The sequence below is a fragment of the Bidens hawaiensis genome, unplaced genomic scaffold (genome assembly GCF_021521415.1).
Source record: "Bidens hawaiensis isolate Kalapana, Puna unplaced genomic scaffold, B.hawaiensis_p1.1 tig00001575_1, whole genome shotgun sequence".
NCBI classification, from domain to species: Eukaryota; Viridiplantae; Streptophyta; class Magnoliopsida; order Asterales; family Asteraceae; genus Bidens; species Bidens hawaiensis.
In genome coordinates, this window is record NW_027491088.1 from 732,709 (window position 1) to 750,946 (window position 18,238).

General features: G+C 38.7%; 1 protein-coding gene and 1 pseudogene across 1 annotated transcript; one reads left to right on the top strand and one right to left on the bottom strand.

Annotated features, from left to right (window-relative positions):
• On the top strand, positions 1-5,055 carry LOC143587178 (uncharacterized). The gene is made up of 3 exons (XM_077068544.1): positions 1-3,002; positions 3,091-3,474; positions 4,198-5,055. Exons 1-3 carry the CDS (start codon positions 65-67, stop codon positions 4,284-4,286), a joined length of 3,411 nt encoding a protein of 1,136 aa, XP_076924659.1. The 5' UTR covers positions 1-64; the 3' UTR covers positions 4,287-5,055.
• Positions 5,056-9,917: 4,862 nt separating this feature from the next.
• Positions 9,918-11,383, bottom strand: LOC143585348 (serine/threonine-protein kinase WAG1 pseudogene; annotated as a pseudogene).
• Between the last annotated feature and the right edge of the window lie 6,855 nt (positions 11,384-18,238).

Genomic DNA, 18,238 nt, shown 5'->3' on the forward strand with positions numbered 1-18,238 from the left:
CCACTACTTCATTTCCTTCTTTCTTTCCTTCTTTCTCATTGCTAACCACTAGTATTCAACAAATATGAAGAACAAGAGTCTTGATATGGGCTTTTTTATGCTACTTTTGTTTTTAATTTCTACTCTTGTTCATTCGATTAACGAAGAGGGTGCGGTGCTTTTGGAATTCAAGCACTCTGTGCATGATCCAAATGGGAATTTGGATAGCTGGAAACAAGACGATTCGGGTCCTTGTAACTGGGTCGGTATCGGTTGCAACAATGATCATAAGGTAGTTTCTATAAACCTTCATGGCATGAACTTATCTGGCTCTCTTTCATCAACCATTTGTAAGCTTTCATTTCTAACCGTGTTAAACGTATCCAAAAACTTCATTTCGGGCCCCATTCCTAACGGTTTAGCTTCCTGTCAACACTTGCAAGTTTTGGACCTCTGCACGAATCGATTCCATGATCATTTCCCCGTTCAAATTTCCGCTATATCCTCCTTAAAAATCCTTTCTTTGTGTGAAAACTACATCAATGGTGTGATTCCTGATGACATTATGAAACTAATTTCGTTACAAGAGCTTGTTATTTACAGTAACAATCTCACTGGGTTGATCCCCAAATCCATTGGTGGATTGAAACTACTTAAAATAATCCGGGCCGGAGTGAATTCGTTATCTGGCCCGATTCCTAGTGAGATCAGTGAATGTGAAACCTTGGAGGTTCTCGGCTTAGCCCAGAACTCGTTATCGGGCCCGTTTCCTATAAACCTTCAAAAGCTTAAGAATCTTACAAGTTTGGTCCTTTGGCAGAATTCCATATCCGGTGAGATTCCTCCCGAGATTGGGAACTTCAGTCGTTTGGAATTGCTTGCACTGCACGCAAACTCGTTTACCGGAAGCATTCCACGTGAGATCGGTAAACTAACACGTTTGAAAAGGTTGTATTTGTATACCAACGAGTTAAACGGGTCGATTCCACAAGAATTAGGAAATTGTGTTAACCTAGTTGAAATCGATCTTTCTGAAAACCGTTTAACCGGGTTCATCCCGAAAGAACTGGGCCAGATTCCGAACCTCCGTTTACTTCATCTTTTTGAAAACCTTTTGGTTGGTGAGATTCCAAATGAGCTTTCACATTTGAAAGAGCTTAGAAAACTTGATCTTTCTATTAATAACTTGACTGGAGACATTCCTTTAGGGTTTCAGAATAATCCAGTTTTGGAAAGCTTTCAGCTTTTTGATAATCATCTTGAGGGAAGTATCCCTCCATTGATAGGAGCTAGTAATAACCTTTCGGTTCTTGATATTTCCATGAATAATCTTGTTGGAATCATACCGCCACATCTTTGTAAATCTCAAAAACTTATGTTTTTAAGCCTCGGGTCGAATAAGTTATCCGGCAACATTCCACACGGTTTAAAATCATGCAAATCTCTCATACAACTGATGTTAGGAGACAATTTGTTAACGGGTAGCCTTTTTATTGAATTCTCAAATCTTTATAATCTTTCTGCTCTTGAGCTCCATCAAAACCGCTTCACTGGGCCTTTACCACCCGAAATCGGGCAGTTAAAGAATTTGAAAAGGCTTCATTTGTCTGATAACTACTTTTTTGGTCACATTCCTCGTGAAATTGGGAACTTGGTTGAGCTTGTTACTTTTAATGTATCTTCAAATCGGTTGTTTGGTGACATTCCCGGTGAATTAATGAACTGTTTAAATCTTCAACGACTTGATCTTAGCAGAAACTGGTTCACGGGTCACGTTCCGGTTGAAATTGGCAATTTGGTAAATCTTGAACTGCTTAAACTGTCTGACAACAGAATGAATGGGTCAATACCGAATTCGATCGGGAAACTGGCTCGTTTAACCGAATTGCAAATGGGTGGTAATTTTTTCACTGGAAATGTCCCGTTTGAGCTCGGTCAACTCTCAGCTCTTCAGATTTCACTCAATATCAGTCATAATTCTCTTTCAGGCACAATTCCTCAGAATCTTGGAAACTTGTTAATGTTGGAATCTTTGTATTTGAATGACAATCGACTCGTTGGAGAGATTCCCGCATCAATTGGGCAGTTAGTTAGCCTTTTGATCTGTAATCTTTCAAACAATCACTTGTTCGGTGCAGTTCCCGACACACCCGTTTTTAAAAGGATGGATTCTAGCAACTTTGCAGGAAATGAAGGTCTATGCGTTTTGGGTTCAAACCACTGTTCACTTCCTTCAATCAGGCGAGCCCATCAACATTCGGGCTGGTTCAGTGACGGGCTTTCTAAAGATAAAATAGTGAGCATTATTTCGGGTATTGTTGGGTTCTTTTCTTTGATCTTTGCAATGGGTGTTTGTTGGGCTATAAAGAACCGAAAGCCTGTATGTGTGCCACTTGAAGATGAACACGTGAAACCCGATGTGTTTGACAGTTATTACTTCCCGAAAGCCGGGTTCAAATATCAAGATCTTGTTGTAGCAACTCATAACTTCTCAGAAGATGCTGTGATTGGGAAAGGAGCGTGTGGCGTCGTTTACAAGGCGATGATGGGTGATGGTGAGGTTGTGGCGGTTAAAAAGTTGAAATCCGGTGGCAATGGGGTCAACACCGTTGTTGACCGTAGCTTTCTTGCTGAAATATCAACTCTTGGGAAAATCCGACATAAAAATATTGTGAAACTTTATGGATTTTGTTACCATCAAGAATCAAATCTTATACTGTACGAGTACATGGAAAACGGGAGTTTAGGCGAGTTACTTCATGGCAGTAACAATAATAATAATGCGTGTTTTCTTGATTGGAATGCTAGATATAACATTGCGCTTGGAGCAGCGGAAGGTTTATGTTATCTGCATAACGATTGTAGGCCCCGCATTGTTCATCGTGATATAAAGTCAAACAATATATTATTAGACAAAAAGCTTCAACCACATGTTGGTGATTTTGGTTTAGCTAAATTAATGGATAACCCTTATTCAAAGTCCATGTCAGCAGTCGCGGGTTCATACGGCTACATTGCTCCAGGTAGAACTTATACTAGTGTTAAAAGTTACAGTTTAGAATTTTACTAACAATATTCAAATTGTTTTAATTGTTTACTTGTTGATTTCAGAATACGCGTATACAATGAAAGTGACGGAAAAGTGTGATATTTATAGCTTTGGGGTGGTTCTGTTGGAGTTACTTACAGGGAAGCCACCGGTTCAGCCGCTTGATCAAGGAGGGGATCTTGTGACATGTGTGAAAAGAGCGGTTAATGGGATGGTTTCGGTATTTGAAATATTTGACAAACGGTTGGATTTGAGTTGTAAAAAGACAAGAGAGGAGATGTCTTTGTTTTTAAGGATTGCATTGTTCTGCACAAGTCCATCTCCTCTTAATAGGCCTACAATGAGAGAAGTGATTGCAATGATGATCGACTATAGAGAAGTCAAAATTTATTCACCAATTTCACCATCATCAGAAACTCCTTTAGATGATGCTAATTCATGCAAAGGTACTGTTAAAGTTGGAACAACTGCATAAGATAAGGGGTTTGTTTTTGGGCTCAAACCGAACCAAAAACCGAGAAAACCGTTCGGTTTCGGTATTTTTCGGTTTTCACATGGGTTCGGTTTCAGCTTTTCCAGTTGAGTTTGAAATTTTTGGGCCAAATTAAAAGTTTTTCCCAAAATAATGAATTTGGGCCTGGAACTTTGGGCCTATAATTTTGTGTTAATGAATGATTAATTGATTACTAAACATTTGGGTATAAAATTTCTGGGCTACACCATGCATTATTTTTTATAGATCACTTAACCTAGAAAATAAATACTGTAATCCATATATTCAATAACAAAAGTCCATTTTTATGCATTCTGTTTGATTTTTCCCGTTTTCTGTGCATGCAAAACCGAAATTGAACCAGAAATTTGGTTTTTGAAAAATACATAAAACCAAAACGTCGGTTTTGGGTTGGTTTCGGTTATTTTGGTTTCATGCACACCGTCAAGCGTGATGTCAGCAAAGTCTTTATGGTCAAAATTTACTGGCACGTCACTTGCCTCATCATCGTTTTTACCCGTGTGATTACCTTGAATCAAAAAAGTTTTAAATTTGGTACCTTACATCAAAACTTTCTAGCTAAAAAATAAAATTTTTGCTAAAGTTTGTTACTTTTTATGCAATTTAATACACATTTCAAAGCTAAAGTTCACATTCATCTTAATTTGATGTGCAGATTATATGAATCCAGAAGAAATGGGGATGAGTCCTTGGCACTCTAGATCTTCATCTTCCATGTGTGCCTTGGATAATCCAAGTAAATAACGGTTTCTCATTCTTATTGTACAAAAAAGCAGAAATAACAACATATTTTCTAGTTATAAAATGGTGACTTTCATAGGTTCTTTAGGTGACCTCAACCTTTGTTCTATTTGTCATAACATGTATACCAACACTAATGATCAAGTCCCAACTTATTGTGTTTGGACTTTATTTAAACTATTGAGTTTGATCACAAGTAGAAGTTGGAAATGGAGGTTGTACAGGTTGTATGCTAATTATTGATTATGGTCCATTCTTATTTACTGGTTTATTATTTCTAGCATTTTGAAATAAAGTTCAATTATTTCCTTGTCTTTTATTGGGAATCATAAACCCCAATTATTTAATTTGATAAAGAATTATGAAGCCTTTGTTAGGTGTAGTTTTATGAAGTCTGGTTTATGGGTGAGTATGATGAATTTGGCTGTTGTGATGAATGAGGAGTTAAGTGGCTAACTGGCTAAGGTCATGGTTGGTGCATAGTGAGTTGAACCTTGACATTTTAAACATTTTGTTAGGTAAGAATTTGAGAATTTGGCTCATTGTACTATTTTTCTAATTGTGCATATACTTTTTTTTCTTTAGACTTCTTGTTTCCTCATATTAAGGATCAGATGCTATCTACCATCATTTTCCACCATTCTTCTTTATGGTACAAAGAACATGTTATTGTTTCTTGTCAAATCTTTTTATTGGGTGTTTCAAGCACATGGGGTGTGGTTTTTGGTCAAATGGAAATGATATTTGTGCCTTTGTGGTATGGAAGTTAATATATAGTTATTACAAATATAACATAGTTGTGTAGAAGTAAAAATGAGTGATCTGGTACCCGTACACAAATCATCTTTTGTTTTGGTATTCATAAGAACTCAACAAATTATAAACTAAAAATACACACCTGAAACGTAGATATTGGTGCGGACTTTCATATTTGATACATCTAAAATTATCTATAAACAAAATCGTATATTTTAAGTTGTTATAGTAGACAAGATTATAATTTGAGAACATGTGACAGACACGTAGATATTGTTATAGACTTTCATATTTGATATATCTACACTTTTGTAAACGAAATCGCTTAAATAATTATAATAGTTGAATCATGTATCTAACATAAAAGTGTTCCACACAACCTCATAGTTATATCTATTTCTTCATGTATAATGGGACATTTGCTCTTTGTACAATGTACCATATTGTTAGGCTTAATGCCTTTGTGAATAAGACATGAAAGAATTTATCATTGAGGATACAAAGTGTCGTTTTCATACTCTTTAAGGGGTCTTTTTAACTAACCAATAACTTCAGGGACCAAATTGTTGTTCTGATTATTACCAAATTGCCCATGAGGGGAACATAGAAGTAATTACGCATTTAAAATTTTATGCTCAAAATTCAGATCAGACATCCTTGATCATTATAATATTATTTTAGCATATAATCATTCATTTTAATTTTAAATTCTTATCTATCTATCTATCTATCTATCTCAACTATTTGGTTCACAAAAGAAAAGTTCTTTTTTCCTTAAAAAAATAATTTTTATTTAACAAGCCAAACTAATTAAAAAAACTATTGTATATACAAAACAACAAAAGACATTTAACATCTTAATCACATTAGAAACCGAGTATTTCTTATTTTCAAAGATTATTTCATTTCTCCTTTTCATATGTTTTAACAAGTTGTCATATTTTAATTATAGTAATACCATAAGACCGGTTGTAGTGGACGCCAAAGCCCGTCCACCTAGAATGTTTAACGCTAACAAACCATTACTACCTACACGCATATAAGCGCCAAAATGGAATGATCCGTCTTCGTTGCCATCCGGTTAATGAGACAAGAGAGTGTGTAGGCCACTACAAATCCAACCAATCACATTCCTTTCACTCAAATTTTTACATTAAATAATAACAATATTTCAGTTAAACTATCTCGAGTGTTCAAAAATTTAGTTATTACATGTGTCTTTGTTTACGTGGTAATGATATGAAGATACCAAAAACCCCTCCATTACATTTGACCTAGAAACAAGGTATTTAAAACTTAAAAGTATAATATTAATCAATTTTCCTTCAATGTTAATCAACAACATTGGAAAATGAAAATACAAGGGAATACAATTCCTTTTTACAATATTACCCTTGGAATAACTAATAATAGAGGTGCACAAACCGGTTTTTTTTAAAAAACCGGTTCGGTTATTAACCGGACCGGTTTTTTTTTGCCCGGAAAAAAACCGGTTCGGTTAATAACCGGACCGGTTAATAACCGGTTTTTTGCTGTCAAAACCCTAACCAGTCTAACCGGTTAGGACCGGTTTAGAAACCGGTTAGAACCGGTTAATAAACCGGTTTTTTTATTAACCGGTTTTTTTATTTTATTTTATTTTTTTAAATTTCGCGGTTTCAAATACGAATATTTGTTTTTTATATTTTGTACTTAATGAAGACCATTATTTTTTCACAGTATAAACAAACCGGTAACTACAAGGCAAAACGGACTGACCGAAGCCATTCTTTGCTTTCGTTGTTAGGGTTCTTTGCTTGGAAGATGAGTATGAGTGTGTGTTGGTGAATGTGTTTTCAACAAACCAAAGATTAAAAACACATAACTTTCATTTATAGTTTTTACATTAAAAATACAAACATTAAATCGTTATCGCATATTCGTAACTCAAAAATACAAACATTAAATCATTAACACTGAAGAAATCTCTGCCAATAACTGTTGTTCATGATTTAACTCAAAAATACAAACATTAAATCGTGAACTAGCAGATGCTCCTGTTGTTCCCAATCGCAGTTTGTTCATGATTTGCCTCCATGTTTGCTGTTTCTTTAACTAAATTAGAAAAATCCAAATCAACAAATAAATAAGAGCACATATTAGGAAAAAGAATGCTTAGACACGATTACATGAACAACTTGCTGTTTCTTACTCATGATTTGCCTCCATGTTTGCTGTTTCTTTAACTAATTTTCTTCGCTACCCGATCCCGAGCTATTTCTTAGGTAATCGTCGTACGCGGCTTCTTCATCGGTCATTGGTTGAGCGTGTCCTTCATTGACCTCGTATTCATACAAGCCCGCTTTATACTCCATTTCCCCCTCGAGTGAGCGTTGATGTTGTGCCCTATCTAAAGAGTCCAAGTAATCCTTGTAGCAAATCGACATCTCTATAGCTGGTGCAGTGAGTCGAGTCCTCCTAATCGATATAACCCTGCCAGAAACAGAAAAAGCAGACTCCGAAGCTACCGTGGAAGCTTGGACCGTTAGTAAATCTTTGGCCATGACGGCGAGGATCGGAAACTCATCCTCCTTACCTCTCCACCAAGCCAGCAAATCAAGACTTCTAAATTCATCCGGAGTCATGTGTTTCACAAAGTTGGTACCACCATACCTTCCAAGTTCACTGCTTGGGGTGTTTACCTTTTGACGTTTACCGGCGTCTTCCCAAATCATGTAGTACATCCCCATTTCAAGGTCGGTTTGGGATTGGGATTGGGCAACAGCTCTTAACGAGTCATGAATTTGGGAAGACGACCCGTATTTTGTAAGGTAGACATCATACATGTTTGACAAGGTGGTGTTGAAAGCATTCTTTAAAGTTTGGCTATAATAGAGGTTTTGATCGTCGTTTAACCCTAGCTCATCACAAATTTTTTCTATTAAAGCTTCAACACCACCAACATTGATGCAAGGGTTTAACGCAGCAGCACATGTCAAAACAGCGGGTAGTTCTTGAAAATATTTTCTAAATTTTTCTTTCATTTTTACACCCATATCAAAATAAGGTACACCCCTACAATGAAGTTCACTCAACTTTGTGCACATGACAGCAATTTTTGGTAAAGCAATGGGGCTTGTTGGATAGTAAACCCCGGATAAACTAGGTGTGCAAGATTTAAAAATTTGAAGGACCTCCGTAACGATCTCAATCAATAACCAGTTTCTAGGATCGTACGGTGCACATTTACCCCTACTTGACAAAATTTGATGAAACGCAATTAATGATTCTTTTTGTTGGATGGCTTTCTCAAACATATTACAAGTCGAGCTCCATCTTGTTGGACAATCCCAATTTGGCCCCAACCATTGACAATTAGCTTCTACACAAAATTTTTTGTATCTTGAAAATGTTTTATTGTTGCTAAAAACATCTCGTAACATTCTTTTAAAATTGTTTCTTTGCGTTTCGATCACGTTTAACCCATCTTGCACGGCCAAGTTGATAATATGTGCAATGCATCGGCTATGAAAAAACGCTCCATCACAAATAGGTTTATACTTTAATTTTAAATGGCCAACCGCGGCCGTATTGTTGGACGCGTTATCAAACGAAATTGAAAAGATTTTATGTTCAATCTTGTATTGTCGAATGACTTTATCAAAGATTTGAAAAATATTTCTACCCGTGTGCGGGTAATCAAACAATTGAAACGCAACGGTTCGTTTCATCATTTGCCACGACTCGGGGTCAACCCAATGAGCCGTCACACAAATGTATGAGTCGGGCGAACCATGAGGTACCGACCACACATCCGTTGTTAAGTTTACACCAGTTTGTAAGTTTGAAAAGTATGAAATTAGTTCGGATTTAGCGTTTTTCCATGCTTTAAGACAATCTCTTCTAAGGGTCGAACGACTTACGTGTTGGTAGCGTGGTTGAACATAGTTTCGCATCATCTCCGTGAATTGAGGGTTGTCGAAGTGGTTAAAAGGAAGTGTTTGTTGAATCACAAAGTTTGAAAACTGTTGACGTACCGCTTCAACGTCGTACGTAAACACCGCTCCTTGATTCATCATCTCCGGCTGCGAACTACTTCCCGATTCGTCCTTCAAGGCCTTGCAAAAGGGCCTTTGTACATGCGCTTTTAAAGTGGAGTTTGCATCTTTGCCATAAAACTTCAAACAATGTTTGCATCGAGCTTTTTGGCTACCGTTAGACATTTCGCATAGGTCGAAATGTTGCCAAACATCATGGTTTCGTTTCGTGGGGATGACCCGAACGACCGTTTCTCCCGTGTTCGAGGCACCCATGTTGACGGATGAAGCAGCACTTTGGGAGGCCATGATAATCGACTACGAAATAAGAGTGGTATACTCGAGTATGAAATAAACTACTACGAAATAAGAGCGTATGGAGTGGTAATGTGGTATAATTGAGCGTGAGATAACAAAATAATCGCGTATGAAATAAACGTTTAGAGCGTTTGGAGTTGTATAATCGAGTGTGATCTAACCAATACCCAACCTAAACTATATATAGATGTTTGTGGGGGTAAAATGGTAAAAAAAAAAAAACGGTCCAAAAACAAAAAAAACGGGCATATAGCCGTTATACAACGTTCAAAAACCGGTTTTTCCACAACGGTCAAAAACCGGTTTTTTTATAAACCGGTTAACCGGTTTTTCCATAACCGGTTAATAAAAAAACCGGTTTTTCCATTAACCGGTTCGTTAACCGGTTTTGGATCTAGAACTTGTAACCGAAAGACGAACCGGCGGTTTGTAAACCGGTCAAACCGGTTTTTAAAAAACCGGTTTTCGTAAAAACCGGTTTCCGGTTTAAACCGGTAAACCGGTTCCCCAACCGGTTTTTTTGGCCATCTCTAACTGATAACACCAACAAAAGGGTCCAAAAAGAAACAAAATTTATATATCCAACCCTAAACTTTTAACTATTATTGCTATAACAATAATAGTTCTGGTTCGAATTCAACTTTCGTTTAGACCCCTTACTTTTCACCAACAAACAACTTAGACCCTTCCATATCCACCGTCTCTTCGAAGCAATGCTCACGTGACCAACATGTGATCTGCCACTTCTCTTCACCGTCAACCCACGGACCTCGGGCGGACTATACGTCCGTATCAACGGCCACTTTATCCCATCAAAAAACGGGTACCGTGTTATATCCGTCGCACCCCTGGCGCACCCTAGCCTTGCGCTATAATCCTTAACCAACAGTTTCGATATCAAATCCTTAGCCTTCACCACCCCAGGTTCTTTATCTCTATCTTTATAATTATCAAATGACACGTCACTGCTTGACGCTATATTGCGCAGGGTGGCCTCTTTACTCCCTCCACGAAACGGCGTCGTTCCGTACAACAACTCGTATATTAACACACCAAACGCCCACCAGTCAACCCCGTTACCGTGTCCGACCCCGTTGACCAGCTCTGGTGCTAAGTACTCGTGTGTACCTACGCATGATTTGGAAAAAGCTGACGTCGGCTCCGCAACAAACTCTGTAACCGTTTTGTAACGGTTTTGGTGTTTTCTGTTACGACTGTTACGAGCGGAACGGATTCTGTTGAGTCTGTTGTCGAGTTTTGGGACCACTTCTGATGTGAAGCACAAGTCGAAATCAGATAACATAATGTGACCGTCTTCTCTGATTAATAAGTTTTCCGGTTTGAGATCACGGTAGATTATTCCTAGCGAGTGGAGGTATTCTAAAGCTACCAATACCTCCGCGGTGTAAAACCTGACCGAGTCGACTGGCAAGCGGTAGTTAGGCTGCTTTCTAAGCAACGAATGAAGGTCGCCATTGGGACAGTAATCGATTAGGAAGCATGTGTAATGAGATACTTCCAAATGCGCGTAAAGCGTAGGAAGGAACGGGTGGTCTAAGGACCAAAGTATTCGTCCTTCGGTTTGGACATGGGAGAGTTTTTTAGCGGTTAATGAATTTTTATCGACTACTTTGATAGCGAAGTTGGCGTGTTCGTGTTCGTAGTCGCGGATACGGCTAAGGAAGACGCGGCCGAGGTTACCCGAGCCGACGAGGCGGACGAGTTTGAGGTGGCGGAGGTGGAGAGTGCCGTCGGAGGAGAGGTTAATGGCGGCGTTGATAGCGGACCAATTGGTGTCGGATTTGCGGTGTGGGCGGGAATGGAGGTTTGGGATGGTGGTGGAGGGAGCGGTGGCCGAGGCGGAGGAGAGACGGGTGGATTCGTTGAAGCTTAGGCATAAGCTTGAGCGGGCGAGGCTGGAGCGAGCACTGCAATGGTGGTGGTGGTGCAGCTGGTGAAGCTGAGATCAAGATCAGAGTCTTGACGGAAGATGATTTGATCGTCTTCCATATGATTTGATTATGTCTTTTTCCCTTCTGTTTTGAAAAGAAACAAGTTTTCCTTTTAGTTTAGTTTTTGAATCTCTCTTTTGATTTGATTGTGTTTGTGAATGAATGAGTGAATAGAGGGGTGGCTTGTAGATATTATAATGAAGTCGTGAGTGGGACATGTGTAATTTAATGTCGTTAACGTGTCTTGTTGAGTTGACCAAATGTGAGAGGAGAGAGAGAAGGGTGGTAGGTTTTGGTTGACCGAATGTTAAGAAGAGGTTTAAGATTAAAAAGTAAAAGTAGAGGGTAGAATTTTCTACCGGGTGGTAACTATGTTTTAGCATTTACGAATACGATGACGGTTGGATTTTGACTGGTGGTTTAAAGATGCAACAATGGGATATAAGGATTTAATGGTTGATGAGTAATGAGGCTAGCTAGCACAACTATTGATTTAATGCAAAAGTGAAAGTATGGTGATAAATGAGCTAGTAAGATATACATAACATGTTCAAGAAAAAAGTATCGTTACCCTCACTAAAGGAAAGATGTCTTACGAGTTATGTGATCAGTTTCATTATGAAAATAAAAGTTTGGTGTTTCAACATAATATAGAACGGTAAGATAGATAATGTAGCGAGAGAGTAGGAGAGTTTGAAGTAAACTGAAATAGTCAACTTGATGTCGATACCATTGGCGAAGGATTGTTGGGCCAGGGGTGGCCCCGGCCCCCTCCGTTGTAATTTCATTATGAAAATAAAAGTTTGGTATTTCCAAAGGTTTGTAACCGTATAATGAATTTTAAGTAGGTTTTTAACATATGCGATTAAATGTGACGCACAGCACATTACTCACGTAACATTTGGCTATAATTGTAATTTCTTTATAACATGTCTATAAGGTATATCACATCTTAAAAAATGGTTACTTGGTTTTCACTAATACTTTCAGGTTATTTTTTTAAAAACTATAACTAATAACTATGAGGTTGTTAATAGCTATTATAAGTTAGTTAATTATTACAACTATAACCTTATATTAGTTGTTAATGGCGCCAACTTTTCCCTTATATAATTATTTTTTCAAAGACCATATTTACATATAGTCAGAAAAAGAAATTACTAATAACGTTTAAACTTATTGCTTTCTTATAATATGATTTTTTAAGCTAGTTTATGGCTATAGTCTATTATTATTTAACAGAAATAAATAAAAAATGGTGAAAGTGCAGAAGCATTGTGGTGGCGTTTAATAAATTAGGTTAAGCCGTAATTAAACACGAACTGGGTGGTCCCCCACTTATTAATGATTATTCAAAGAAACCCATTTTTAATTTTTTTTAAATAGCAAACAATCTCACGTGTAAACCTATCTTTTTAGTGGCTATATTCAAGGTCGACTCCTTGACCTCCGTGAGGTCGTACTCCCTGATGCACGGGAACCGGATGAAATCCGTAAAGCCTTGCCCCCTGTCGGGTTCAAACCCAGGATTAAGATCATTATTCATCCCTTCACCCATATATACTTCAAATTGATCCAAATGAATTGAATGTGCGCCTCCACTATGAAAGAGTAGGCCTCTTACAACTAAACCAACTTTTCTGGATAACCATTTTTAATTAAACTTTAAAAAAACTACTAATTTTCACTTGAAGTTATAAAGGCTAGATGGAATATTTCCCTCCTTTTATGCTCTAAATTTGGTTTCCATTTTAGGGATTAGGGAACCAAACTCATTACAAGTTTGTAAAAGTTGAGAGAAAATTCATAGTTTATTATAAAAGTTATTGATTAAAAGTATATATTAAGTTGATAATAAATGATTAAAGGCATATGGTGTTTCTCTTTTGCTAACGTGGACTACAAGCTAAGTGTATTTTTAAAAATAATCCACATCTAATCCCGTAACTTTTAATCAGTCTTTCCGACAAACAAGCCCTACATTTGGTGTGACACCTGAATAGAGTTTGGTGCTTTTGACAAAGTTCCTAGCAAGCCATTTCACATTCTATAGCCGTGTGATTTGAATGTTCTTAATGATATCTTAGACGGCATATATTTGTGAACTCAATCCATTAGGGTTATATGTATCTATGTATGTGTTGAAACAAGGTTCGTCCAAAGTTGGTATAGTAATGTGTGTTTTCAGACATGTTTGCGGATAACTATTTGAAGGAGTAGTAATTGCTTGCTTGATGTACTTTATGGGCAATTGTCGTATTTACAACGATCTTCTCAAGGGTTGTTTATCGTCATAAATGAACCCCATACTGGTGTGTGGCATGGGACGATATACTTTTCATCCTACAATGAGGTATGGGATTATAAATATTACTAGTTGTCACTTTGTATAAAAGAAACATGTTGCCTTTTGATAAAACCACAAAATTAAACATATGATAACTTATAATTTTTATTACACAATAATATCCTTAAGCATATTTGAAAAGGGAATATAAACACGAATGATAAAATATGCATATACATTTGCTTTCATAATCAGCATTCATATTCGAATATTGTTAAAATAAAGTACTTTTCAGTTTTCAATTTGTTGTAGAAATTAACAAGTTCAATGCACTCTTCAACTATGATCCAAAATTGAAGTATTTCTACTCATATTTGAACTTAAAACTTTATTGACATCCAATTATCAACCGAAGTATATGAAATTCTAGTAATAAAATAACACAACCTAATAGATTGATCACATAAAGCAAACAAATTCTAATTTAGAATGAACACTCGGGTTAGAAATACGAGATTAAAGAAATGATGATAATTAAGAAAGTGAATCGTGTTGTCAAACACTTTGAGGATATAGGGTTGTTGAAGAAACACTAAGTGAACCCCGGGCAGATTATAAATAATCTGGGGGTTAAGTAATGTTTCCCACGAGGATGAGGTTCAGCAGAGAAGATTGTTCTTCAGATGACCTGCAAAACAGACACCGTAAGCTCGTCACTGAGAAGGGGGGGTTCCTCCTTGTGACCACCCTCCGGCGTGAGAATCAGACTAGATTGCTCTGAATATAAATGTATATCAAGAGATTGCTAGATAAGATGAGATATCGGATGATGTCCTTACCATTCCAAGGTGTTGGAGTATTTATAGCCGAAGGTAGGTTTCCTAGAAGGTACAGCCGGCTGAATAGTATTCCTGTTCCACCAACAGTGGACTACGCACAGGCCATGCTGGTTGGTGGATAGGCTACGGCCGACAGTAACAAGGTCGGCTGTACACTGTTCCTTTACTGCCGGCTACGCACTGTTCCACCAACTGTAGGCTGCGCACATCCCATCGTAAGGGTTGGTGAGTAGGCAGCGGCTAATAGTGACAAACAGTACTAGAGGGTGCTCCTCCTCGTACTGTTGTCGGTGAGCTGTCACCCTGTGATTGGTTCATGGGCTGTTCTGGTCAAATCGTCTGTTCTGCCCATACCTTAGTAGGTATAGTACGAAAGATCTTCCAGAAGCATACGGACTGGCTCGTTTAGGCGGGAGTATTCCCGCCTTGCTCATTCCTTCATGTGACTACTGAAGTAGTTAATGCCTTGGGCGTGTAGCGTTGCTGTTAGTGCGGGTAGCCTTCCCTGATGGCTTGTATCCGCAACTGCGGGAACAGGCGGTGTACTTCACCATTAGGAGGCTTTCCCTGCGGGTACAGCTGGCGTACTGCGCGTAAGGTTTTCTCTGAGCATGGTGGGTCCTGCGGGAGCAGTTGGTCGTTGCGCAGACGTCCCTGTTCAAGGTGAGTCTTGCGGGTCCAACTGGGCTCTGCTGGGACCTACCTCTTCAGTTGTAAATTAACGAGTCGAGCCAATTCAGGGCGGGCTTAACCTGTTTATTTTAATGAGCTAACATGTTGAGTTGGAGCTTGGCTCTTTCAAAGTTGGAGTTGGCTCGTTTATTTTTTCTTTTAATTATTATGTTTTTACTTTTGTATTTTGTCACACAAGCGTGTGTATAATAAGTAATACTCGTTGAAGTGTACCTTTTATATTAAGCTTGTGATATAACAAGGTTAACTTAAATAATTATAAGCTTATATACTATAATTTTATTTGAAATTAAAATAAATGTAGTTTAGATTTGAGCATGTCATTTATTACATGCGACGATAAGACCTTCCATTGTGGGGTTTCAAAGGGGCGACAAAAGGTGACATGACTTGGCTTTAACGCTTGTCACATCGCGTTGTGACGTTAAAGCCCGAGCGGTAATGGGAATTCGGTAACGTGTTAAAGGGGCGATAAAGGAGAAAAAGGTAGTGAGACCATGGAGCTTTAACATGGAAATGAATGATAGCGTTAAATTACAACGGGGATTTAACGGGGCGGTATGAGGCTTTAAATCATAATGAAGTATTAAAAGATGTGTTAGTTAAAGTCTCATTATATACGTGAAGTATCGCGATTAATGACTGATGAGTTGGATTGAGCGTGCAAAAGAGTATTGGTATATAATGAATGTGAAAATAAAGGCCTTAAAATACTTTTCAACTATGATTTAATGACTGTGTAATAATACAGCGACTGGGTAGCCTATGTTTAGGCTCATTAATTTCAGCAAAAGTAAAACACAGTCTATACTGGATCTACACCTGCTTGCAGAAATTAATGCAACTTTTATTTTTTTTTATTTTTCTTTTATAGTTAAAAATAATATGATTGTTTATTTATTTTATTTTATTAAAAGTGAGTAATACCATCTGCCATCATACAAAGCAGTTAAATATCGAATTAATTAATCATCTACTTAATCAACAATATTTTACAATTAAGTATCATATAAACATGCACTTAAGCAAGGATTTAAATCAAATCACTTTCACGAGACAAGTATCATACTATCATACCGTAGTTTAATGTAGTGGATTGGCACCATATCCATATCAGCTCAGTAGATGAAGAAACACTAACCGGACCCCGGACAGATTACGGATAACCTGGGGGTTAGATAGATGTTTCCCACGAGGGGTTAGACCCTTGGAAGATGGTTCTTCTGATAACCTGCAAAACAGACACCGTGAGCTTGTCACTGAGAAGGGGGGGGGGGGTTCCTCCTTGTGACCACCCTCCGGCGTGAGAATCAGACTAGATTGCTCTTTAAATATAAATGTATATTAAGAGATTGCTAGAGCAGATATCAGGTATAATATGATAATATAAGATAAGATACGATAAGATGAGATGGTCATACCATTTGTGGTATTTATAGCCGAAGGTAGGTTTCCAAGGAGGTATGGCCGGCTGCAACAGTGTTCCTGTTCCACCAACAGTAGCCTACGTACGTGCCCTGCTGGTAGTTGGTGGGTAGGTAGCGGCTGATAGCGACCAGGCCTGCTGTATACTATTCCTTTTCCACCAACTGCCGGCTACGCACGTGGTATGACAAGAGTTGGTGAGTAGGCAGCGGCTAATAGTGACATACAGTGTAGGAGCATGCTGCTCGCCATACTGTTGTCCATAAGCTGTCGTATCTTTAGTCAGATCTTTTTCCCATACCTCGTCAGGTACAGTACAGAAGATCTTCCCGTATCGTACGGACTGGCTTATTTGGGCGGGAGTATTCCCCCTCCCGCCCTTGTGCGGGATTGTTCCCGGCTTCGCTCATTCCTTCAGGTGACACTGAATGAGAGCTAAGTGCCTTGTGCGTGTAGCCTTGCTGCGCGGGTGGCCTTCCCCAATGGCTTGTATCCGAGGCTGCGGGGACAGGCGGAGTCCTTCACCATTGGGAGGCATTTCCTGCGGGACCAGCTTGCGTACTGCGCGTAAGGACGTCACGTCTCTGAGCATAGTTGGTCCTGCGGATCCAGTTGGTTTCTGCGCAGACGTCCCTGTTTAAGGTGAGTCTTGCGGGTCCAACTGGGCTCTGCTGGGACCTACCTCTTCAAGTCCCCCCAGTCCAATGTTCTTCTCATGCGTGTTTAATAAAGTGAGGTGAACTTTTGGACTTAAGCAAAGGGTTTTGAAAAGGGTTTTTTAAGGTTTTCCATGGGGATTCCTCCCGCGGAAGTCCTTGTCACTTGCAGAAATTCCCGAGTTTCCTGCTTGGTCTTTGGGTATGATGCGGGTAGGTCTGTAACCTCCTCGCAAGTCAGGAGCGTTGAGTCCCACTTGTGTGGACTCTCCATGAGGTTTTCGTAGTTTTGAACATAGTGATCAATTATGTTAAAACCACCAATTCCATCCTGGAGCTTCAAACAACGTAGTTCTCGACATTCCCACTATGCGGGGATGTTAATTCCGTTTCCGCAAGCATTGCCCAGAAGATCCTTCTTGGTTTCAATTCCCAGCGGAGCGCTAGGTATGTGAAGGGTTTTGCCTTAACACTGTACCAGCGCAAATCCAAATGCGATTTTCAGGTGTAGGTATCGGAGGTGGGACGACCGCTCCCCGGCCTATAGCAATGGGTTCATCCTCATCATCACTAGGCTCATGGAGAAGTTGATATGCTTCTGTAGTTGGTTGTTCCCTATAGTCTATACTCCCATGACTGTTAACTTGATTGCTACCTCGACCACCATCTTGACCCCTACCCCCTCTGGTTGAACTGCGTGCCATAGTTTCTTAAAGGAAAAAAAACAAGTCTGTTAGTTTTAAAAGAGATGTAAAATAAGTTATAAATAAGTTTAAAGGCATTAATAAGACAATTCATCCCTTGAATACTAACTAATATTTACAGTCACTGATTAGCATTGTTTTTGAAACCGGACCGGACCGACTGGTCCGACTGGTTCAACCGGGATTCAGTGGTATAGCCGGTTTAATTTGTCAAGCTGAACCGGTTCACAACTAACTTTGAATATAACAGTTTGTAATTAAAAAAGGCCACTGCTGGCAACAAGGGTTGAACCGTAGACATGTTTATTG